The sequence below is a fragment of the Salmo trutta genome, chromosome 38, assembly GCF_901001165.1.
Source record: "Salmo trutta chromosome 38, fSalTru1.1, whole genome shotgun sequence".
Lineage (NCBI taxonomy): Eukaryota > Metazoa > Chordata > Actinopteri > Salmoniformes > Salmonidae > Salmo > Salmo trutta.
In genome coordinates this window covers 22,459-48,643 of record NC_042994.1, presented here as the reverse complement: position 1 = coordinate 48,643, position 26,185 = coordinate 22,459, and the positions used below count along the sequence as shown (strand labels likewise).

The following is a 26,185-nucleotide window of genomic DNA, read 5'->3' as shown; positions in this document are numbered from 1 at the left end:
GAGCTGGCCAATAAGTGGTCTAGAGGAGGGTGAGCTGGCCAATAAGTGATCTAGAGGAGGATGAGCTGGCCAAAAAGTGGTCTAGAGGAGAATGAGCTGGCCAATAAGTGGTCTACTGTAACTATTCTGTCAGATAAACAGCCCTCACAGTTAACGTAACTGTAATACAGGATGGCTGAACTATTTTACAGGCTGCATTACCAGGCTGTACTACCAGACCCTACCACAGGGACATAGTAAAGACAGGCTGCTTTACCAGCCCCCACCACAGGGACATAGTATAGACAGGCTGCACTACCAAACCCTACCACAGGGACATAGTATAGACAGGCTACATTACCAGACCCTACCACAGGGACATAGTATAGACAGGCTGCACTACCAGACCCCACCACAGGGACATAATATAGACAGGATGCACTACCAGACCCCACCACAGGGGGCATAGTATAGACATGCTGCGCTACCAAACCCCACTAAAAATCACTTTATTTGCCACATGCGCCGAATACAACAAGGGTAGACTTTACCATGAAATGCTTACTTACCAAGTAGACTAAAGCAAAAAGTCATAATAAAAAATAACACAATAAGAATAACAATAACAATGCTACATACACTGTACATGTAGGTGGGGGCGAAGTGATGATGCATGTACAAGAGGGGGGGTGTCAATGTAAATTGTCCTGTGGTGATTTTTATGAATTGTTCAGCAGTCTAATGGCTTGGGGTTAGAAGCTGTTGAGGAGGCTTTTGGTCCTAGACTTGGCACTCCGGTACCGCTTCCCGTTCGGTAGCAGAGAAAACAGTCTACAACTGGAGTCTCTGTCAATTTTATGGGCTTTCCTCTAACACCGCCTATTATATAGGTCCTGGATGGCAGGAAGCTTGGCCCCAGTGATGTGCTGGGCTGTTCTCACTACCCTCTGTAGCACCTTACGGTCAGATCCTGAGCAGTTGCCATACTAGGCGGTGATGAAACCGGTCAGGATGCTCTCGATGGTGCAGCTGTTGAACCTTTTGAGGATCTGTGGGCCCATGCCAAATCTTTTCGGTCTCCTGAGGGGGAAAAGGTTTTGTCGTGCCCTCTTCACGACTGTCTTGGTATGTTTGGACCATGATAGTTTGTTGGTGATGTGGACACCAAGGAACGTGAAACTCTCGACCCTCTCCAGTACAGCCCCATTGATGTTAATGGGGGCCTGTTTGGCTCGCCTTTTCCTGTAGTCCACGATCAGCTCCTTTGTCTTGCTCACATTGAGGGAGAGGTTTTTGTCCTGGCACCACAGTGCCAGGTCGCATAACCATTGAATATAGAGGAGTTTGATTTATGATTTACCCAAAAATACTACAACAATATAGAAATACATACTGTACATCTAACATTGATTTATTTTGATGTTTAGCTACAATGTTTCACCAAAGATAGTAAATTCAAATGACTCTCTTGTTTTACAAATAATGACTGAACTTTTTCTTGTACTTTTGGGACTAATCTATTGGTTTCATTGTACTTTTGGGATAATTATTTTGGTTCATTGTACTTTTGGGACTATACTATTGGTTCCATTCTAAGTATTTGGCTGTTACTGCTGTTTGTCCTGCTGTCCAAAGGGTGGAGCTGGAGAACACCAGGCTGGTGATCAGATACCCAAACCGCTTGATGCAGAGAACCCCTTCTTCTCCTCAGAGGACCAACCCTATAGGCCTCAACACTTCCTTAGCCTCCCTGTACACCTCCACATGGTAAGGACATCTGTCTGTCTGTCAAAACATCAACTTCCATTTCTAAACATATATAAGCATTTATAATGGGATAATTATGAGTTATTCTGAAGTTTTACCAATCAACTCATATGATACTTTTTGATACAGAAAAATGACAGACAAATGCTGGATTGAGCAGGCGGGAGCACAGGCATGCGGGTGAAAGTGTTTTCATATGTCCTCCATAGAGATAGATAGAGGACTCTAGTTCCCAAAAAGTCAATTTTAGCATGGGCAGCACCATTGAGGACTTCCAATTTCAATTGGGACTTCCAATGTGTTAAGGAAGGATCACATAATTCCATCCGGATCATCAGGAGGGATCAGTTAATTCATTATACTCATGAGCAAACATTCCATGACTGCAGGTGGCAGTAAATCGCTTACCTTGGCTTTATACCTGTTCAAACAACACGCTCCAGGTGGCAATATGCACCATTTCAGTTTGTTTACCAACTCATAGAAGTAGTAGAAGAAGAAAATGGACTACTTCAAAATGGAGATGGCCTCAATGGCACTGCTTAGTTCAAACTGCCCGTGAGAGCTCACTGAAGCAAAAATTGGACAGATACAAAGAAGAGTCCTCTGTCATTCTTTATGGTGACCTCTCTCTCTCTCTCTCTCTCTCTCTCTCTCTCTCTCTCTCTCTCTCTCTCTCTCTCTCTCTCTCTCTCTCTCTCTCTCTCTCTCTCTCTCTCTCTCTCTCCCTAACCCTAAATCCCCTCCTCTCTCTCTCACTCTCTCTCTCTCTCTTTCCAAACTCAAGCCTGACCAGAGAGGAAGAGACATGAAACCATTGCAACCCTGACCACCCTGACCACTGTGTATCCCTACTTTAAAAGGGAACCGGAGGCTTGGATAGAATGAGGGTGTTGGTTGGTACTTTTGTAGTCCTCTGACACAGACAGAACACTGGACATACAATATGAGTGTCACGTCCTGACCATAGTAAGAGGTTATTTCTATGGTAGATTAGGTCAGTGCGTGACAGGGGGTGTTTTTCTATGTTTTGTATTTCTATGTTTATGTTCTAGTTTTGTATTTCTAGGTTGGCTTTGTTTGGGATGATCTCCAATTAGAGGCAACTGGTCGTCATTGTCTCTAATTGGAGGTCATATTTAAGTTGGTGTTTGTCCCACATGGGTTTGTGGGAAATTAGTTTTGAGTTTGTGTATGTTAACTCTGCGTCATGGTTAGTTGTTTTTGGTATTTAGCTTATTTATATGTACTGCATAGTTTCACAGTGTAAATAAAATGTGGAATGAAACACGCGCTGCACTTTGGTCTGCTCCTTCTTCATCCTACGACAACCGTGACAATGAGTGCGTGAAGTGTCAATCAAAGAGGAGTGCACCTCTAATTTCCTTCCCCCTCTCCCTCGGACTGAGCTGTGAAAAATGTCATCATTGATGTCAGATGATCGACATCATCTGCAGACCATATTGTGGACACTGTCTGACCTGCAAATTTACACCCCCCCACCCCTCAACACCCCCATGAAGATGTTCACACATTTCTTAAAGCCCTTCACTGACGTGTTGGTTGTCAGGAAGAGGCATCATGAAGACAGGAAGACAGCTCTGCATCACCATCTTATTCCCTCAGTACATACAGTTGTTGTGAACCACAGAACTCACACCCTTCTGTTTCATTCTCTTCTTGGACAGTAAGCTCACCTCCCCTCTCTCTCCTCACGCTGTAAGTATGCTTGATGTCTATCTTTTCATTATTATTTGTTTCTAGTCATCAAACTTCTGCAAGGCAGGAGAATTCCAACTTATGCAGGGCTTAACAATGTTTTTATACTGCTGTTTGTTTGTCTGTTAACCAAGAGATACATAAAGTAGACCTACATACAGTTTGTTTGTGTTAGCCTAGACGTACATACTGTAGACCTACATACAGTTTGTTTGTGTTAGCCTAGACGTACATACTGTAGACCTACATGGGCAGGTAAGATGTTTGGAGAATGAGGGACTTCTGTACCCTTGAGTGCCATGCATACAGGGACCTTTGAAATGTTCAATTTGATTGGTGGATTCAAATAAAGTGTTTAAAATGTGTGTGACACAGTGATTTAGCTGAGGGCCCTTTAGGACCAGTCTCACAGAGAGTGGTGTTGACATCTATACTGTCTAGGATGTGTGTTATAACTTTTCTTCATCCATAACAACCATCTCTCTAGACTTTGATACAGACTCCATTGGCCTTATGGGTCTTCAGTACAGATGCTCTGTGTGTGTGTGTGTGTGTGTGTGTGTGTGTGTGTGTGTGTGTGTGTGTGTGTGTGTGTGTGTGTGTGTGTGTGTGTGTGTGTGTGTGTGTGTGTGTGTGTGTGTGTGTGTGTGTGTGTGTAAGTCATTGCTGTTTAGCCTCACAGCTTGGGGATAGGAGCTATCGTTGAACCTGGTGGTCAGTCTTCAGGCTGCTGTAACAGCTTGACAGACTGTAGATGGAACATTTCTCCTCCTTTGGGTTTCTGAGAATAAAACAGCTTCAAAACAATCAATGTAGAAATCGACCGGCTCAATTCGGTCTTGAAATTGTGTTTTTTACATTGGATAAAAGTGCAAACTCGGAGCTAGAAAATGGCATATCATACACTGCAGTTGAGGAACAATGGGAAAGTATTCTGCTTTGAAAGTTGATAAACTTGTAACCTCACTTTTGAGAAAATGGCTTTTGAATGTTTTGGTACACCTACTGGAGAGCTCTTTTTTGTCTACACCCATTCAGCATTGTTCACACCCTCTTAAACGGCCCCACAAACCGTGGACCCAGCTTCCGGCAGGGCAGGCGGAGGGTCAGGTTTTGAGTTGAGAGCCAGACTCTGTTCCCCGGTGTGAACACCGGGGCCTCACTGCGGTGACGGTCTGCGGCAACTTTCTGGTGCCGTACGGCGCACGGAAGGTGGACGTGAGCGGTGTCTCAGGTTTCCTCCGCGTGCCGGAACCAGTCGTCCACCGCAAGAGCCTCGGTCTGACTCTGATTCCAAGGGGCCAGAACAGGCAGATACCCCAACACACACTGAAAGGGAGAGAGGTTAGTGGAGGAGTGGCGGAGCGAGTTCTGGGCCATCTCTGCCCAGGGCACGAACGCCACCCACTCCCCCGGCCGGTCCTGGCAGTAAGACCTCAGAAACCTACCCACATCCTGGTTAAGTCTCTCCACCTGCCCGTTACTCTCAGGGTGAAAACCTGAGGTAAGGCTGACCGAGACCCCCAGATGTTCCATGAACGCCTTCCAGACCCTTGACGTAAACTGGGGGCCCCGATCAGACACTATATCCTCAGGCAGCCCGTAGTGCCGGAAGACGTGTGTAAACAGAGCCTCCTCAGTCTGTAGGGCCGTAGGGAGACCGGGCAAAGGGAGGAGACGACAGGACTTAGAAAAACGATCCACAACGACCAGGATCGTGGTGTTACCTTGTGAAGGTGGAAAAATTGGTTAGGAAATCCACCGACAAGTGCGACCACGGCCGTTGTGGAATGGGTAAGGGTTGTAACTTACCTCTGGGTAGGTGTCTAGGAGCCTTGCACTGGGTGCACACTGAGCAGGAGGAAACATAAACCCTCACGTCCTTAGCTAAAGTGGATAACAGATAACAGGCTACATTAGACTATATATGGATAACAGGCTACATTAGACTATACAGTATATGGACAGCAGCAGTCAATACAGCAGGCTATGGTGATGATGATACTGATTCCTCTGCTAACTAATGCTACTACCAGTACTGTACACAAGGGTCAACAGTGTAACATAATATGATAGTGGTATGTTGTACTACTACAGACATCAGTGTTTGTGTGCTTCAATCTGACTTTGTCAAGTAGCCAGTGATGTGTTTCACCATTTTATCTGATTTATTTCCAGTTTGTAATGTTGATATCAGCCCAAGATTATTTGTATTTTTTTATTTAACCTTTATTTAACCAGGAAGGGCTCATTAAGATTTTAAATCTCTTTTTCAAGAGAGTCCTTGCCAAGATAGGCAGCACCAAGTCATGACAAAAATTACAGACAAACAACATGAAAAACTACAAGTAATCTCGTAAAAACCATAGAATTCACAAGAGTGTAACAAAATCAAAAACAGCAAATTAAAAACGTTGACAGGTCAGGGAATCAGTCTCAAGATCATCCATCAGTGATTTAAAAATACCAATCGAGACAAGTTCTTCCAGTTTAAAAGTATTTTTTAAGGCTTTATTATTATTGAGGACATTATTATTAGGATGGTGCAGTAATGTTGAGATGCCAGTAGGGAGAACTCTAGTCTAGAACACTGGAACCTTCAGTACCACTTTGATGCAGCTGATGAGGAGTGTACATTGAATGTGTTTGTAGAATAGAATGAATGACATCATGGATCTGACCAAATGTAAATGGAACTTTGACCTGTTCCATGTGGAACTCAGAGGGACAAGGCAACACATTCTAAGATATTATAAACATTCCATATAGAATAGTCAACATATTGTTAACATGGTTCTGTATTTAAATAAAAGTGGAAATGGGGGACATTTTGTCCATTTAAGAAATGTAGGGCCCACTCTAATACAGTAACCTCCCCTATCTGACATGCTCTTCTGGTCCTCATGCATGTTAATGTCTTAAAGAGGAAGAAAGGACAGTTCTGTATCAGCTACTTGTATCCTGACTAATTTAAATATGTATCAACCACAGAACTGACACATACTAGCAGTTGCCACTCACTACCAGTCAGTTGACTCACTGTACAAGACCTCACCCCTTCACGTCACTCTGTAAGTACTCTTGAAAATGTCTTGAAATATAGTTTTTAGTTAATTGTTTTTAATCATAAGTCATATTCTTGAGGGTAATGTATCATTTTACATCTTGTTATGTTTTGAGCTGTGTTTTGCTTGTTACATCAGGGTCAGTATTCATAAAGTGTCTCAGTGTAGGTGTGTTGATCTACATAGAGATTAGATGATTAACCCGAGCAAAAAATACATGCAAACAAACATTGTAACACTGCAGTGTGTGTGTGTGTGTGTGTGTGTACTGGCCTGTGTGTGGGTGTGAATGACACAGTGGATTTAGCTGAGGGCCCTTCAGGACCAGACTGATAGGGAGTAGGGTTGACATCTATACTGTGTAGGATGTGTGTTTTAACTTTTCTACATCCATAACAACCAGCTCTATAGACTTTGATACAGACTCCATGGGCCTTATGGGCCTTCACTACAGATGGTGTCTGTGTGTGTGTGTGTGTGTGTGTGTGTGTGTGTGTGTGTGTGTGTGTGTGTGTGTGTGTGTGTGTGTGTGTGTGTGTGTGTGTGTGTGTGTGTGTGTGTGTGTGTGTGTGTGTGTGTGTGTGTGTGTGTGTGTGTGTGTGTGTGTGTGTGTGTGTGAGAGAGAGAGACACACAGTGGATTTATCTGAGGGTTCTTTAGGACCAGACTGATAGGGAGTAGTGTTGACATCTATACTGTGTAGGATGTGTGTTTTAACTTTTCTACATCCATAACAACCAGCTCTCTAGACTTCGATGCAGACTCTATGGGCCTTATGGGCCTTCACTACAGATGGTGTCTGTGTGTGCAGGGTACCTACACTACATGACCAAAAGTATGTGGACACCTGCTTGTCGAACATCTCATTCAAAAATCATGTGCATTAATATTGAGTTTGTCCCTGCTATAACAGCCTACACTCTTTTGAGAAGGCTTTCCATTAGATTTTGGAACATTGCTGCGGGGACTTGCTTCCATTCCGCCACAAGAGCATTAGTGAGGTTGGGGATTGATGTTCTGCGATTAGGCCTGGCTTGCAGTTGGCATTCCAATTCATCCCAAAGGTGTTCGATTTGGTTGAAGTCAGGGCTCTGTGCAGGCCAGTACAATTCTTCCACACCGATCTCGACAAACTATTTCTGTTTGTATCTCGCTTTGTGTACGGCATGTTCATGCTGAAACCAGAAATGGCCTTCCCCAAACTGTTGCCACAAAGTTGGAAGCACAGAATTGTCTAGAATGTCATTGTATGCTGTAGCGTTATGATTTCCCTTCAATGAAACTAAGGGGCCTAGCCCAAACCATGAAAAACAGCCCAATACCATTTTTCCTTCTCCACCAAACTTTCCAGTTGGCACTATGCATTGGGGCAGGTAGAGTTTTCCTGTCATCGGCCAAACACAGAATCGTCCATCGAACTACCAGATGGTGAATTGTGATTCATCACTCCAGAGAAAACGTTTCCACTGCTCCAATGTCTGAAAGCTTTATACCACTTGGCATTGGGCATGGTGATCTTAGTCTTGAGTGCGGCTGCTCGGCTATGTAAACCTATGTCATCTATGTAATCTATGTAATATATGTAAATCTATGTAAACCTGCTCTAGCAGGGCAGAAATCCATTTCGTGAAGCTCAGGACTAATAGTTCTTGTGCTGAACGTTGCTTCCAGAGGCAGTTTGGAACTCGGTAGTGAGTGTTGCAAACGAGGACAGAAATTTGTCAAACTGAGCTGTTGGAAAGGTGGTATCCTATGACGGTGCCACGTTGAAAATCAAGTCTTCAGTAAGGCCTTTCTACTGCCAGTGTTTGTCTATGGAGATGGCATGGCTGTGTGCTCGATGTTATACACCTGTCAGCAACGATAGTGGTTTAAACAGCTGAATACACTCATTTGAGGTGTGTGTGTGTGTGTGTGTGTGTGTGTGTGTGTGTGTGTGTGTGTGTGTGTGTGTGTGTGTGTGTGTGTGTGTGTGTGTGTGTGTGTGTGTGTAAACCAGAAGGGTTTATTGTTAAGTTTAGGGTTAAGGTTTGGTTTTGTGGTTAGGGTTAGGGTATGGGTTAAGGATTGGTTTTAGGGTTAGGGTTAAGGTTAGGGTTAGCGTTATGATTAGGGTTTGGCTAAGGGAAAATAGGATTTTGAATGGGAATTAAATCTGTGTCCCCACAAGGTTAGTTGTACAAGACTGTGTTTGTGCGTGTACATGTGCATGTGTGTGAGTCACCTGCTGTTTATCCTCACAGCTTGGGGATAAGTTATCATTGAACCTGGTGGTTAGTCTTTAGGCTGCTGTACAGCTTGACGGACCGTAGAGGATTGAACCTTTATCCTCCTATATTTGGGGTTCTGAGAATAAAACAGCTTCAGAGGAATCAATGTAGAAATATGTGTTTACAGTACTACAGATCTGTTCAATACGTTGTTGTTGTTGATGTTGCTGATGATGAAACATTTACTGTATCCATTAGGAAATTATTTTTGCATCATACAACATGTCATCTTAAATAGACAGACGTAGACAGACATGCAACACATCACACACATTACATACATAGTGAAATATACTTACAGACAGACAGTATTCACATAGACAACAATATAGCACAATACAACACAACACAATATGAGCCTGGTTCATTTTCAGTAATGAGGCCCTGTACCCCATTTACAGTTTCTACTTCAATGTATCAGGTGGAGTTATTCACCAGCTATAGAGTGACTTGTTGTTTATGTTTCTAAGACTGCAGGGTGGGAGATGCAACAATGGCCTTGAGAACAGCAGGAAGTGTGTTGGTGGTATTTCTCTGGTCTGTGACAGGTATGGTCTCATTCATAACTTGATATGTTTGTCAGTCTAAAACGTGTAGAATGTTCAAATTACATTTGCTTGTGTTCTGTTAGGCATCCCCACTTCACTTTAAATAGATATGTTTCACACCTCACTGAGTGATGATTATCTGTGGGTTCAAATATGGCAACAAAGTGTGGACAAATCCTACTCTTAGTGTGAGCCAAAATACCTTGTCCTAATTCTGATACCATTGTGCTGTCTAACTGTGTTTCAGTGGTACTGGGTCAGAATGGCTGGAGTGTGACCTACACCACTCAGAGTATCTGTACCTTGAAGGGGTCATCAGTGGAGCTGTCCTGCTCTTACATATATCCCAGAGGTCATACAGTCACATCAACCTTCTGGTTCACTGAATGGGGGACTAGTGTAGAACCTGAAGATCTAGTTCAGGACCCAGAGTATGCAGGTCGTCTGGAGTATCATGGGGATAAGAAGAATGATCACAACCTGATAATCAGAGACCTGAGAGAGAGTGACTCAGCTACGTACAGGTTCAGATTATTAACAGATCAGACCGGAGGGAAATATTCTGGAAGTCCTGGAGTCACTCTGTCTGTCACAGGTACAGTAACATTCTATATACTGGAAGTCCTGGAGTCACTCTGTCTGTCACAGGTACAGTAACATTCAATATAGTTAAACTGTTGAATTCCATTTAGTTCAGGATAAATGTCTTGGTTTGTATTTATGTCTGTATAACACAGGATGTTCAATTAGAATTAGAATTCCAATAAGTTCTGGACAATTGTTGTGGTGTGTATGTACAGTAGTCTGTATAACATAGTATTTCTTCCATCTTTGTATTAGAGTGATAAGTCAGTGATAAAGGGATTTACAGTGATATTGTTTTTTCTCCAGGTCTTCAGGTGAAGGTGACTGGTGGACATCAGGATAAGATACTGACCTGTATCACCACCTGTACTCTGACTCTGACCACCTACATCTGGTACAAGAACGGACAACATCCAGATGAGAGCACCTCCCCCCAGTACAAAGACCCAGTCTCCAGTAACTATGAAGACAGTTACTCCTGTGCTGTAAAAGGCCATGAGGAGCTCCACTCTCCTGCAGTGTGTGAGTGGGAATCTAATATGGAATGTATACAGAATGTTTGTACTAATTCCTTTTGGTCTCACTGTATAATTTGATAGGGCTTGGCTTTTATGAAAATAACTGAAAATACTGTATAATGAACTTATGTGATTCCATTATGTTTTAGGTGTCCAGGGTCAGGACTGCAACAGAGTGACTCACACCAACAGGACCATCTGTGCCTTGAAGGGGTCAACAGTGAACATATCCTGTACTTATTTTAGTCTTTATAGCATCACATCATTACTCTGGTTTAGTCCTAAACAGAGTGACAGCTGGGGGGATAGGTCGATCCCTGAGGTCTTAACCACAGACCCAGTGTATGCAGGTCGTGTGGAGTATGCTGGAGAGAAGGAGAGCGGTCGCTCCACCCTGAGAATCACAGATCTGAGAGAGGAGGACTCAGCTGAGTACAAGTTCATCTTTAACACACAGACATCAAGATGGGGATACAGCTTCCCTGGAACAACTCTGACTGTCACAGGTAACACTGGATCATGTTTTTCATACAGGATCATGTTTATACATAGATTTCTATTTGATGTTTAATTATACATTTTTTTATCCATAATACACTATTGGTTTAATTATGTTATTGTCAATGACTCTGTATTCAGACTTGCAGGTGAAGGTGACTCCTGCCACATATGCTGGGAAGAAGACACTGACCTGTAGCACCACCTGTACTCTGACTGACAACCCCAACCCCACCTACATCTGGTACAAGAACGGACACAAAGTAAAGGAGGACACATCCAGCCTGTACTCAGACTCCTTTAGTGATGCAGACAGTTACTCCTGTGCTGTAAAAGGCCATGAGAATCTCCACTCTCCTGCAGTGTGTGAGTCTGGACTTTTACATACAACATTTGTTTCAGGTTGTCAGACAATCATTATTTAATTTGTTGTGAATGTGACGTCCACTTCTGCTTTAGTTCCGTATCCTTTGCCACGCAGTGTTGAATGGGCTTCAAGATATATAATCAAATTCATGAAAATGCAGTCAATGGATGAATTTACCAGATACCTTTCATTACGTTTTTGCACCAAAGTTTAACAACTACAAAGCTGAGGGGATAGTCACTTCCTGGTTACTTTCACAGCATATGATTTAAACATTGTTGATTTTGTTTTTCTATTTATATTTGGAGGTGGGGTGCCCTGATTGGCGTCACTCGTTAGACAGTACGTGTTACACCTGTGCTGGCATGTGGGTTTTTATTTTGTTTGCCTCTTCTTGGGAAAATGTTGTGGGCGCTCGTGGTGGGCACTCGTGGTGGGCACTCATGGTGGGCGCTCGTGGTGGGCGCTCATGGTGGGCGCTCGTGGTGGGCGCTCATGGTGGACGCTCGTGGTGGGCACTCATGGTGGGCGCTCGTGGTGGGCACTCGTGGTGGGCACTCGTGGTGGGCACTCGTGGTGGGCACCCATGTCTATTTGGTTCCAGTTGTTGTTGCTAGTCAATTTTCAATGGACACCCCCTTGAGTGTCTTTCAGAACCCCTCCTAAAAACCCACTGGTCTCATTTTTGTCTTTAATTCCCCCTTTTGTTTGGGTGACATTTTAGGTTATCTTGCTGGGTAACGTAACAGCATAAGTGTATACAGTAGATATTGTAATTAAATAATTTTATAAAGGTGATATATTGTCTTGTATTTCAGGTCAGAAGTGTTGGAGTGTGACTTACACCCATCAGAAGATCTGTGCCTTGAAGGGGTCAACAGTGGACATATCCTGCTCTTACACATATCCCAGTTATCATGAGATCAAAAAAGCTTTCTGGTTTACTAAATGGTCTGGTAAGGATGCTGAAGATCTGAACTCAGTGCCAGGGTATGAGGGTCATATAGAGTACCTTGGGGATAAGAAGAGTAACTGTACCCAGAGAATCACAGACCTGAGAGTGAGTGACTCTGCTGGGTACAGGTTCAGATTCATAACATCTGGAGGAAAGTTTTCTGGCTCACCTGTCTCCCTGACTGTCACAGGTAATCTGTCACTCATCTCACATCTATGACACATATCTAGATAGCTGTAATGTGAGTGTGGTTTTGTATGATTGCTAATGCATATGATGTGTGTGCTTCAGTGTATAATTGATTTTAGCTGTGATTTTGTATGCATGCTAATGAGAATGTTGAGTTTTAATCTGTTTTTATTGATTCTATTGAACCCAGGACTTCCTGGAAAACAGTGGAAATTATTACAGAGTTGACTGTCCTGACTAAATAAATCATATTAATGACCGTAATATCCTTATTAAAGGGCAGTCATACAGACACTGCAGTGTTATGTAACAGGGAAAAACAAATATAATATTTCAAATATAATATTTCATAAGAGGACATATATAGGAGGAGAATAATGATTTGTTTCTTTTTACTCCAGATGTTATGTTGGAGATGGATCCTACATCTGTGTCAGAGAGGGAGAATGTCACACTGACATGTAGAACCAAATGTACACTGGACCCCATCACAGCCTATAGTTGGTATAAGAATGGACAGCCTATACCAAACAGCAACACCTACTCTCCTGTCTATATACTATTCTCAGTCAGCAGTGAGGATACAGGCAGATACTCCTGTGCTGTAGAAGGCCATGAGGATCTCCCCTCTGCTGAAGAGACTCTCACTGTCACATGTTAGTACATTGGGGGTTTTAATGTCCAGTTTGATATACAGACAATGTTGATACTTGAATTTAGAATAGATTGTTTTCCACATAAATATATCTATCAATCAATATTTTTGTGTTTAACATCATTTCCCTGAATTTGTATTACCACAATATCATCATTATTTTTAGTGATTCTGTTTCAGATTTTCTTTTACTCTGAATTAATAATTTATTATAATTTATAAACTATTTCAAACTCACCCGTAAAATGTAAACACAAATGTTGCTATAAATAAATACAATGTATTTGACATCAGATGGTCCAAGGAACACCTCAGTGTCAGTCAGTCCCTCTGGTGAAATAGTGGAGGGCAGTTCAGTGACTCTGACCTGCAGCAGTGATGCCAACCCACCTGTGGACAAATACACCTGGTACAAGAAGAATGTAACCTCACCAAAAGCATCAGGACAGAGTTACAGCATCACTAACATCATCTCTGAGGACAGTGGAGAATATTACTGTGAGGCCCAGAATGGAAGAGGATCTATGAACTCTACAGCTCTGATGATCATTGTAGCAGGTAAAGTTACATCTTCAATACTTCAATATAAATTCATGTTCAATAACTAATTATTTTTCAAGGTAATCTTCTCATAGTTTGCCTTATTACATTTTGGTTTATAACTATACTAGGCTTTATATAGTATTGCATTAATGTCCTGTATTGCTGTATATTCATTTTCAGTTCATAATAACATGTACTCATATCATCTATATAATCTTTTAGAGAAACAAACCTCAGTTATAGCTGCAGCTGTAGGAATCATAGTGGTTGTTCTGGGTGTCATACTGGCTTCATGTCTCTCGGGCTTCATGTGGTTCAGGTGAGTGAAAATGCAGATTTTAAAGATTATTTCACTTTATTTTCTTCATTACTTTATTCATATATTCATTCATTCATTCATTCATTGACAAAACAGGAAGAAGGCCTCCAAATCCATCTCTGACACAAGACACACAGCAGACAACGGACAGGTGAGTCTGTTCAAACAGATGTAAGATCATTATCGTTAGTCCCGTGTGGCTCAGTTGGTAGAGCATGGTGTTTCAAACGCCAGGGTTGTGGGTTCAATTCCCCGGGGATCAGTACGGAAAAAATGTATGAAATGTATGCATTCACTACTGTAAGTCGCTCTGGATAAGAGTGTCTGCTAAATGACGTAAATGTAAAGGCATTTTTATTGCTTTGTGGGACATTTCCACTCTTCATGCTCTCAGTCTCCAGGTCTATTTATATTGTCTGTTCTCTCTCTCCATCAGGGAGACTCTAGTCCAGTGTATGACAACATCTCAGGCAGGGCCATGACCCCTACTGCAGCACAGACAGCGGCCACCGTCGACCAGGATGACGTTCACTATGCCAGTGTCCACTTCTCTGGCTCCAAAATCCAGGAAGGGCCTCTGTACTCCACCGTCCAGCTGCATCAACCCCAGAAACAGGACGAGGATGTCCAGTACGATGCTGTGAAATTCAACCGCTCCAGTTATGCCAACCAGTGAGCATATTCTGCCATTACATTAACAGTCAATTCTAGAGCATTGTGAATACACCACATTAAAGGAGAAGTTGGCTTTTTTACAACCAAATGTCGATTTTGTATCTAAATGCCATGTTATAGAAACGTCCAGACACCTTTTTTGTGATTTCTCTTGTTTTAGAGAAACTTGCCCCAACCAGAAATTCACTTCCTCATCCTCGTTGTGCAGTAGAGGCTCTGAAAAAACATGAGCAAATGCTCCAAAAACACAATACTGTCTTTTAGAAACAGAAAGCTGTCAGTATAGTGATGCAGGATTTTAGATGTAACAGTTGTACACATGAAATTGTGTCATTCCAAACTTTATCCACAACGTTATATTCCATTTTGTGTGACTCGTGCTGTTTCCCCGTCCAACTGTACTATTCTCCGTGTATCATGCTGCTAGAACGGACGAGAGGCATCGTTCAAGTCTCAACAACATGGAACATAACGTTGCGGATTAAGTTTAGAATGACACAATTTCATGTGTACAACATCTAAAGACATGCGTCACTATTGACTACTTAGAGCTTTTTAGTTTCTAAAAGGATGTTTTGGGGTGTTTTTGGAGCCCACTTACTGAACAACGAGGATGAGGAAGTGAATCGCTGGTTGGGGATAGTTTCTCAAAAAAAGAGTGAATTCGCCCAAAAGAAATCTGGACCCTCCTATAACATTCCAGTTACATATGTTTTTAGATTTGGTTGTAAACAAGCTATATTCTTGATTACAGCTCATTCATATGCTGCTGCTTATTGGACGAGAAGACCATGATGTCATTAATAAGTGAAAGAGTTGACCCCTAGTGGCGGCATTTCCTTACAAACCCAACAATATAATGAGAGAGTGGTGGTTTTGAGGAACTGTACTGTGTTCCAAATGGAACCCTATTCCCTATTTAGTGCACTACTTTTCACCAGAGCCATATAGGCCTTGGTCAACGTAATGCACTATAAAGAGTATATGTAGGTTTTTTGGGGATGCAGATTCTGTTTCATTTCTGTTTCTCTCTCTTCAGACCCACGACAGCACAAGCAGCTGACGAGGACTCCTCTGTTCTCTACAGTACAGTCAACAAACCCAGAACCCAGAAAAGCTGAACACAACAAACCCAGAACCCAGAAGTGCTGAACACAACAAACCCAGAACCCAGAAGAGCTGAACACAACAAACCCAGAAGAGCTGAACACAACAATCCCAGAACCCAGAAGAGCTGAACACAACAAACCCAGAACCCAGAAGAGCTGAACACAACAAACCCAGAACCCAGAAGAGCTAAACACAACAAGTTTGACAGAAACCTTGTATATCTGGACCTGTATAGTCCAACTAAGTGTTATAATAATATATCATGATATGCCATTTAGAAACACTTTTATCCAAAGTGACTTATTATGCGTGGATACATCTTTCATGCCGGTGGCCCCATTGGGAATTGAACCCAAACACCATGTTCTACCAACTGAGCCACAGGACTACTGTATTCACACTTAGTTGGAGTGCTGATCTAGGGTCAGTTTTGCCTTTTAAACTATGATGAATAAGTGGGGGAACCTTGTAAATAATTTATATGTTAATTATTTTTTTCCATTCATTTTTTAAGTAACATGGAACAGAATCTGAACAGAATAACTTTGCTTTGTATTTCTAAAATAGCCTCAATGTACAGTTAGTTATATTTTATTAGAAGGCTGAGAACATTATAAATATATGTTTTAATTTTTTCTTGATGTTCGCGCACAGGAACAATGCTTCTATTCTACAGTACTGTACAATTCTGTTACTTTCTACAGTACTATTCTGTTACATTCTACAGTCCTGTACTATTCTGTTACATTATACAGTAATATTCTGATACATTCTACAGTACTGTACTATTATGATACATTCTACAGTACTATTCTGTTGCAATATACAGTACTGTACTATTACAGTATACAGTAATACTACAGTATACAGTACTATTACAGTATACAGTACTGTACTATTAAAGTATACAGTCCTGTACCTATTCTATTACATTATACAGTCCTGTACCTATTCTGTTAGTCCTGTACTATTCTGTTACAGTCCTGTACTATTATGTTACAGTATACAGTCCTGTACTATTCTGTTACATTCTACAGTACTGTAAGATTATACATAATATGTTTACTTGGTATGTTCATATACATTTATTCTTGGTTTTATGACAAAGTTATGGTAACATTTTGCCTCAATGTTCTGATGCAACGTTTCTTATCACTCTGTAGTGTCTGTGACTGTCATTAATGTGATGACATGCTATTTTATCAAATCCATTACCTAACGTTTAATTGATTACGTGACTGAATTAAATTATGTAACAATTGACTCAGTAATAACCTGGGGCACCACGGAGAAGCTTATTTAAAGGAGTTCCCTCTTCCGAAATAACTCTTACAGATCTAAAAAATATCTTACATTTCAGTCATCAATTATTCTTGACCTCATTCAGTCTCATCTTGGTTATCTGCACGAACTCTAGTTTCCATAATGAATCAGCAATATACAAATTGGCTTATTTAATAACTAACTAAATAATCACACAGAATGACATAAACAAACAGTAGATATTGCTGATAGAAAAGTCCCTAGTGGACTAAGCCGATATGACAGCTTGATAGTCAAAGGAAAGGGGCGGGAAAGTCAAAATGGATTCACTACACAGTCTATCATTATATTCATTGAAATGCTAATTCTTTGCACATGAAAGGCCGCTCATTCGAGAATGATTTCAATATATATATTTACGCCCCTATGTTGTTGTCGTCCTCTCTGTTGGAATCCTCAATCGTCCTGTAGGGTTCCTCAGTCTCATTTTGTCCAACTAGTAGTTAGAGAATAGATTACGTCATTGTTTATTGAGAAAGTGATGTCATATAGAATAAGTGCTATGGTCTCCAAAATGGCGTGGCTTTTGAACCCCTAACTGTTGACCGACCTTCCAGGGTAGGGGTGTCTCTTTTGGGGGGCAGAGATCACAGGGCTAGCTATTTAGACACCCAGCAAGTTTAGCCTTCACCAAACTCCGATTTACTATTAGAAAAGTTTGATTACCTTTGGTGTTCTTCGTCAGAATGCACTCCCAGGACTTCTACTTCAATAACAAATGTTGGTTTGGTCCCAAATAATCCATAGTTATATCCAAACAGCGGCGTTTTGTTCATGCGTTCAAGACACTATCTGAAAGGGTAAAGAAGGGTGACGAGCACGGCGCATTTCGTGACAAAAGAATTCTAAATATTCCATTACCGTACTTCGAAGCATGTCAAACGCTGTTTAAAATCAATTTTTATGCCATTTTTCTCGTAAAAAAGCGATAATAGTCCGACCGGGAATCTGCGTTTAGGTAAAAAGACGAAAGAAAATACAGCACAGGGTCGACTCGTGCACGCGCCTAAGCCCATTGGCCTCTGATCGGCCACTTGCCAAAAGCGATAATGTGTTTCAGCCTGGGGCTGCCTCGATATCATTCAGCTTTTTCCCGGGCTCTGAGAGCCTATGGGAGCCGTAGGAAGTGTCACGTTACAGCAAAGATCCTCAGTCTTCAATAAACAGAGACAAGAAGAACAAGATCTTGTCAGAGAGGGCACTTCCTGTAAGGAATCTTCTCAGGTTTTTGCCTGCCATATGAGTTCTGTTATACTCACAGACACCATTCAAACATTTTTCGAAACTATAGGGTGTTTCTATCCAAAGCCAATAATTATATGCATATTCTAGTTACTGGGCAGGAGTAGTAACCAGATTAAATCGGGTACGTTTTTTATCCGGCCGTGTCAATACTGCCCCCTACCCCCAACAGGTTAAAACACTTTGTGGAAAACACAGGATGTAGACGTATCTAACCCTGGGGACTGGATCCAATTAGAAACAACAGGATGTAGACGTATCTAACCATGGGGCCTGGATCCAATTAGAAACCACAGGATGTAGACGTATCAAACCCTGGGGCCTGGATCCAATTAGAAACCACAGGATGTAGACGTATCTAACCCTGGGGCCTGGATCCAATTAGAAACCACAGGATGTAGACGTATCTAACCCTGGGGCCTGGATCCAATTAGAAAACACAGGATGTAGACGTATCTAACCCTGGGGCCTGGATCCAATTAGAAACCGTGCTAAAGCATTTAAAAGGTAATTTCCAATTGAGCCGACATCTGCTGTGTTTACCTTGAATGTGATCTCCACTAACGCAGGAACTCTGCCTTTAAATAAAAGCATTGTCTACAAGCACATTAGGATTGAATCAAGGGCCACAGTGGATTCAGAAAGTATTCCGACCCCTTGCCTTTTCCTCATTTTGTTAAGTTACAGCCTTATTCTAAAATGGATGAAATTGTTTATTTTCCCGTCAGTCTACACACAATACCCATTAATGACAAAGCAAAAACAGGTTTAAAAATGTTTGCACATGTTCAAAATGTGGTTAGGTCTGTTACCTGGAATAAGTTGTCGACATGCTCCATGGGTAAATTGTTCTGCATACAGGGGTACGTTTTTTTCTATTATTTAACCAAGTAACTTGACTGAGAACACATTCTCATCTACAGCAACAACCTGGGGAATAGTTACAGGGAGAGGAGGGGGATGAATCAGCCAATTTGAAGCTGGGGCTTTGATTAGGTGACCATGATGGTATGAGGGCAAGATTGAGAATTTAGCCAGGACACCAGGGTTAACACCACTACTCTTATGATAAGTCCCGAGGGATCTTTAGTGACCACAGAGAGTCAGGACACCTGTTTAACATCCCATCCGAAAGAGGGCACCCTACACAGGGCAATGTCCCCAATCACTGCCCTGGGGCATTGGGATATTTTTTTAGACCAGAGGAAAGAGTGCCTCTTAATGGCCCTCCAACACCACTTCCAGCAGCATCTGGTCTCCCATCCAGTGACCAACCCTGCTTAGAATCAAGCCAGCAGTGGGATGCAGGGTGGTATGCTGCTGGCAAACACATTCCCATCATACTGTATCATAGATGGAGAGCATGATATCAGTCATCCCCTGCAACACACACACACACACAGCTCTGGTCAAAAGTATTGCACTATATAGGGATTAGGGTGCCATTTGAGACAGAAACAGCGTAACAGAATATGACATTGGCATGTTGTACCAATACAGACATCAGCTTGTAGCGGTACTGTTAGAGGTAAAGATAAAGAGTTTTTATGTTCGGGTGCCATACAGGTATTAACCCTGCTGAACTGGAAAGAGTAGGATAGATAGAGAACCACTACCAGACAGGTGTTAACCTGCTGAACTGGAAAGAGTAGGATAGATAGAGAACCACTACCAGACAGGTATTAACCTGCTGAACTGGAAAGAGTAGGATAGATAGAGAACCACTACCAGACAGGTATTAACCTGCTGAACTGGAAAGACTAGGATAGATAGAGAACCACTACCAGACAGGTATTAACCTGCTGAACTGGAAAGAGTAGGATAGATAGAGAACCACTACCAGACAGGTATTAACCTGCTGAACTGGAAAGAGTAGGATAGATAGAGAACCACTACCAGACAGGTATTAACCTGCTGAACTGGAAAGAGTAGGATAGATAGAGAACCACTACCAGACGGGTATTAACCTGCTGAACTGGAAAGAGTAGGATAGATAGAGAACCACTACCAGACGGGTATTAACCTGCTGAACTGGAAAGAGTAGGATAGATAGAGAACCACTACCAGACAGGTATTAACCTGCTGAACTGGAAAGAGTAGGATAGATAGAGAACCACTACCAGACAGGTATTAACCTGCTGAACTGGAAAGAGTAGGATAGATAGAGAACCACTACCAGACGGGTATTAACCCTGCTGAACTGGAAAGAGTAGGATAGATAGAGAACCACTACCAGACGGGTATTAACCTGCTGAACTGGAAAGAGTAGGATAGATAGAGAACCACTACCAGACAGGTATTAACCTGCTGAACTGGAAAGAGTAGGATAGATAGAGAACCACTACCAGACAGGTATTAACCTGCTGAACTGGAAAGAGTAGGATAGATAGAGAACCACTACCAGACATCAGCAGAAGAGACTGCCTATAGGGTAGACTGTTGGCCAGATAGCCAGTGGAGGAAAAGACACCATATAATAACACACACACGTCACAGCACGGGGGTAACCCAACCAATAATACCTCACACAAAATTAATGTCAAAGCAATTCAAAGGCAACTTCCTAGAAACAATGGACAAGAAAGAACCCAGTCATAAAACGTAGATAATTTGCAATAGTCTGTATTACCTCCAAGTGGAGGAGGGAGGGGGTATGAATGGGTGTGTGTAGGTGTGTTCATAGACAAAAAAAGGCCTTGAAATGTCAAAATGTCAGTTGTCCCACACAAAATCAATCAAGTTCAAAACAATATACTCACGCAACCTCCCTTTAACTAAAATGTCAAACAGTCCTAAAGTGCATTATTAGTTCACTGAAGGCACTGAACATAAAAAGAGAGCGCAGCAGAAAGAGAGAACATATTTCACTGTAAACACTGAAGAAGGAGATAGAAAGTGAGATGGGCTTAGCTGTTGTGTCCAGGCTTGAACGTGCATTTCTCCGTCTGACACAATCCTTGGTTGTTCGTTTGACAAAAGCTTGCAACAATGTTGCTAGTAATCGATGAGACCGATGTATATCCACTGGGATATGTGTAAGAGCAGGAAAGATCCACTGTTGACCCCTTCAAGGTACAGATACTATTCTTGGTGTAGGTCACACTCCACTGGAACAGAGTTAGACATCACAAGCACATTACATTAAGCGCAAACCTATTGGTTCACCCTGACAGTAGGGTTTGTTCACACTTTGTTGCTGTTTCGTGTTGCTGTTTGAGTAGGTGTTGCTGTTTGGAATAGGCTGTCCATTCTTATACCAACTGTAGACTGTGATGGGGTCCAGTGTACATTTGGTTCTACATGTCAGTGTGACATTCTCCCTCTCTGACACAGATGTAGGATCCATCTCCAACACAACATCTAGAGTAAAAGGAAACAAATCATTATTCTCCTCCTATATATGTCCTCTTATGTGAAATACTAGATTTGTTTTTCCTTGTTACATAATGCTGCAGGGTCTGTATGACTGCCCTTTAATAAGTTAATTACTGTCATTCATTTGATTTATTTAGTCAGGACAGTCAACTCTGTAATAATTTCCCACTGTCCTGGGTTCAATAGAATCAATTTAAACAGATTAAAACTCAACATTCTCATTAGCATACATACAAAAGCATAGCTAAATTCACAGCAGACACTGAAGCACACACATCATATGCATTAGCATACATACATAACCACACTCACATTACAGCTATCTAGATATGTGTCATAGATGTGAGATGAGTGACAGATTACCTGTGACAGTCAGGGAGACAGGTGAGCCAGAAAACTTTCCTCCAGATGTTATGAATCTGAACCTGTACCCAGCAGAGTCACTCACTCTCAGGTCTGTGATTCTCAGGGTACAGTCACTCTCCTTATGCCCAAGGTACTCTATATGACCCTCATACCCTGGCACTGAGCTCAGATCTTCAGCATCCATACCAGACTCCCATTTAGTAAACCAGAAAGCTTTTTTGATCTCATGATAACTGGGATATGTGTAAGAGCAGGATATGTCCACTGTTGACCCCTTCAAAGCACAGATCTTCTGATGGGTGTAAGTCACCCTCAAACAGTTCTGACCTGAAATACAAGACAATAAAACACCTTTATAAAATTATTTAATTACAATATCTACTGTATACACTTATGCTGTTACGTTCCCCAGCAAGATAACCTAAAATGTCACCCAAACAAAAGGGGGAATTAATAAAAGAGTCACTGACAAAGACAAAAATGAGACCAGTGGGTTTTTAGGAGGGGTTCTGAAAGACACTCATGGGGGTGTCCATTGAAAATGGACTAGTATCAACAACTGGAACCAAAAAGACATGGGCGCCCACCAAGAGCGCCCACCATGAGCGCCCACAACATTTGCCCAAGAAGAGGCAAACAAAATAAAAACCCACATGCCAGCAAAGTTGTAACACATACTGACTAACGAGTGAGGCCAATCAGGGCACCCCACCTCCAAATATAAATGAAAAACAAAAATCAACAATGTTTAAATCATATGCTGTGAAAGTAACCACTAAGTGACTATCCCCTCAGCTTTGTAGTTTTTAAGATGACATGATGTATGATGCAAAAATTACTTCCTAATGGATACAATAAAGTCATCATCATCAACAACAACAACAGCAACTTATTGATGTCACGTTCTGACCAGTAAAGGGGTTATTTGTTATTGTAGTTTGGTCAGGACGTGGCAGATGTTTGTTTTATGTGGTACGGGGTTTGTTGGGCTATGTGTTTAAGTAAGAGCGGTGTTTGTTAAGAGTGTTACGGGGTTTTGGTCTATGTTCTATGTTAGTGTATTTCTATGTTCAGTCTAGTCTATCTATTTCTATGTTTAGTTAATTGGTTTGACCTTCAATTGGAGGCAGCTGTTCTTTGTTGCCTCTGATTGAAGGTCCTATGTATAGGGGTGTTTGTGCTATGGGGGTTTGTGGGTAGTTATCTCCTGTTTTGTGTCTGTTCACATGACAGGACTGTTTTGTGTCGTTCGTTGTTTTTGTACACGTGTTTTTTTCCTCCTTTATTAATAAATAAGAAGATGAGTATACACTTTCCCGCTGCACCTTGGTCCAATCCTTACGACACCCGTTACAATTGAACAGATGTGTAGTACTGTAAACACATATTTCTACATTGATTGTTCTGAAGCTGTTCATTCTCAGAACCCCAAATATAGGAGGATAAATGTTCAACTCTACGGTCCGTGAAGCTGTACAGCAGCCTAAAGACTGACCACCAGGTTCAATGATAGCTCCTATCCCCAAGCTGTGAGCCCCCCCCCCCCCCCCCACACACACACACACACACACCTTTTATATAATAATTGAATGGACTGGGGGCCCTGATCCTAGATCAACACTGGGGGGCAATGACACACTTGTTGAATACTGGCCCTGATGTAACAACCAAAACACAGCTCAAAACATAACAAGAAGTACAATTATATACTACCCTCAAGTACATTACTTATGACTAAATACAAATAACCAAAAACTATATTTCAAGATATTGTCAAGAGTACTTACAGAGTGAAGTGAAGGGGAGAGGTCTTGTACAATGAGTCAACTTACTGGTTGTGAGTGGGAACTGCTAGTAAGTGTCAGTTCTGTGGTTGATACATATTTAAAGTAGTTAAGACACAAGTATCTGATGCAGAACTTCCTTCCTCTGTAAGTCATTAACATGCATGAGGACCAGACCAGCACATTATAAAGGGGAGGTTTTATTTCAATAGAAAATACACAACAGACTGCATATCTAGTTGTATTTCTTCATTTGAGGAGTGGGCTTACATTTTTTATATGTGACCCATTTCCAATGTATTCTATTGACTAAATACAGAATCATGTTTACTATAGCCTACTATATGGAATGTTTATAATATCTTAGAATGTGTTGTCTTGTCCCTCTGAGTTCTACATGGAACAGGTCAAAGTTTCATTTACATTTGGTCAGTTCCATGATGTCATTCATTCTATTCTACAAACACATTCAATTTACACTCCTCATCAGCTGCATCAAAGTGGTAGTGAAGGTTCCAGTATTCTAGACTAGAGTTCTCCCTACTGGCATCTCAACATTACTGCACCATCCTAATAATAATGTCCTCAATAATGTTGGGCAAATAACAACATTACAAACTGACAGTACATCAGATAGAATAAGCACACAAACACTTGTATCGAAATCCTGCATGGAGTCTTCACCGTGCACTGCCACTTTAAGAGCGCAGCAGCAGTCGGGAAGGAGGAAATCAAGACGGCTCTTCCGGCTCATCGCGCTACTCCTGACGAGTTGGAAGCGTTCTGGCCTCTGCACTCCATAGGAAAGCCCCATTCATGATGTATCTGCACTCCATAGGAAAGCCCCATTCATGATGTATCTGCACTCCATAGGAAAGCCCCATTGAGTCAAAGTGTGAGCACCTGTAGGTGTGGTGAGGTCATCCGTCTGTTGTCAGGTGTAGTAAAGCTTATGTTCTTGTCGATGTTGTCATCTTTTTTTGCCCTGCTATGATTTTCTCACATCAAGTTTGCCTGTCTGTGTCTCTCTCTCTCGCTTTATCCTCTGTTTCTCACACACACTCCCCCTTTCTCCCCCCCTCCCTTTCTATTCCTCTCTTTCTCTCTCCCTCTGTTTCTCCTGTGGAAAACCATGTCTGCTGTAGTGCTTGGCATTCTTGCGATTTGACTGGCACTTCCTGTCCTGAACGAGAAGTCCCATAGGGCGGCGCACAATTGGCCCAGCGTCGTCCGGGTAGGCCGTCATTGTAAATAAGAATTTGTTCTTATCTGACTCGCCTAGTTAACACACACACACACACACACACACACACACACACACACACACACACACACACACACACACTAACCAAAAAGTTATTTTGTTGTCATTTACGTATGTCCCCATTACCAGTAAAACATAACAAAACCTATTTCTTTCCCTTACTGGCTGTACTGTTTCATTGTTAATTTGTTCAGTCGTTTCTTTCTCAACCAGGATTTCTATGGAACACCATTTGTGTCTTTGCTAGCTAACTATATAGCTAGGTGTCATCATCTAAAATAACCCTAATTTATAAGACAGTTCTTACTTGATTAATGGTGGTCAGCTAGCCACAATAAGGATTAGTCACAATAATCGACTTTGCAGTTAGCCTTCAAAATAATACTATTTGTATTAATTTGCATCACTGTCAATGACATACATTTATTTTGAAGGCAAACTGCAAATTTCACTATTGTGCCTAATCCTTTTTGTGGCTAGTTTCACAACACATAAGCCTGTCCGGTGGAGTCTCACTAGCCAGATGAAGCTAGCTGGCTGCTTATAACATTAGCTTTGGCAACAGGGTTAAGTACCTGGCTAGCTATTTATTTTCATGAACTGAAGTTCAATTTCAGTAGGCGAACAAGTGGCAACCTAGCTAAAACTTACTCACAAGGATTCCTAAATCATTGCTAAGAATAATGAAAATGACTGCAGTTTCTACTGGTCATTGTTTTCAGGCTGGTTGTATTGGTGCTAGCTAGGTACCAAGCTAAAGCTAGCTACCCCAGAAGTTGCGGTCGAACAAATGATGCTTTATTACCAATACGCTATTGTAAACACATCGTTCGTGGCCAGTGTTTGCTTGTTTGCCGACTTTTTTGTACAGCCCTGACAGTGCTACGGTATCTTTTATGACATGCAAATACCCAGATGGCATTCCATAGTATGTATGACGTGAAGCTAATAGCAGTGATGCTATTACTGTGTAACTCAGTAGGGCAACATCTGAAAAATAGCGCACTTGGTAGTGTGTACCGGTGCTCAACCAGTCGGCAAAAGCCAACATCACCCACGACAGAGAATG

The 26,185-nt window shown here is 41.8% G+C and overlaps 1 protein-coding gene and 2 long non-coding RNA genes across 4 annotated transcripts in view; all 3 read left to right on the top strand.

The window, feature by feature from the left end:
• The window catches only part of LOC115178714 (sialoadhesin-like), a 51,327-nt gene extending 34,291 nt beyond the window's left edge, over nucleotides 1–17,036 (top strand). Inside the window, exons 6-14 of the mRNA XM_029740003.1 lie at nucleotides 10,601–10,957; nucleotides 11,091–11,315; nucleotides 12,135–12,461; nucleotides 12,862–13,116; nucleotides 13,410–13,673; nucleotides 13,881–13,977; nucleotides 14,074–14,128; nucleotides 14,414–14,649; nucleotides 15,692–17,036. Coding sequence (XP_029595863.1) covers nucleotides 10,601–10,957; nucleotides 11,091–11,315; nucleotides 12,135–12,461; nucleotides 12,862–13,116; nucleotides 13,410–13,673; nucleotides 13,881–13,977; nucleotides 14,074–14,128; nucleotides 14,414–14,649; nucleotides 15,692–15,773 — 1,898 coding nt within the window. The 3' untranslated portion in view covers nucleotides 15,774–17,036. The remainder of the gene's footprint in view (nucleotides 1–10,600; nucleotides 10,958–11,090; nucleotides 11,316–12,134; nucleotides 12,462–12,861; nucleotides 13,117–13,409; nucleotides 13,674–13,880; nucleotides 13,978–14,073; nucleotides 14,129–14,413; nucleotides 14,650–15,691) is intronic.
• LOC115178734 (uncharacterized) lies at nucleotides 1,624–3,039 on the top strand. Its single transcript, XR_003872686.1, has 2 exons — nucleotides 1,624–1,746; nucleotides 2,534–3,039. It is a non-coding gene; the product is annotated as an uncharacterized LOC115178734 (long non-coding RNA).
• On the top strand, nucleotides 3,395–9,731 carry LOC115178730 (uncharacterized). Of its 2 annotated transcripts, none has more exons than XR_003872681.1 (3): nucleotides 3,395–3,465; nucleotides 9,271–9,348; nucleotides 9,596–9,731. It is a non-coding gene; the product is annotated as an uncharacterized LOC115178730 (long non-coding RNA). The 2 variants fall into 2 exon arrangements; XR_003872680.1 differs by lacking the exon at nucleotides 3,395–3,465 and adding an exon at nucleotides 6,451–6,536.
• Nucleotides 17,037–26,185: the final 9,149 nt, after the last annotated feature.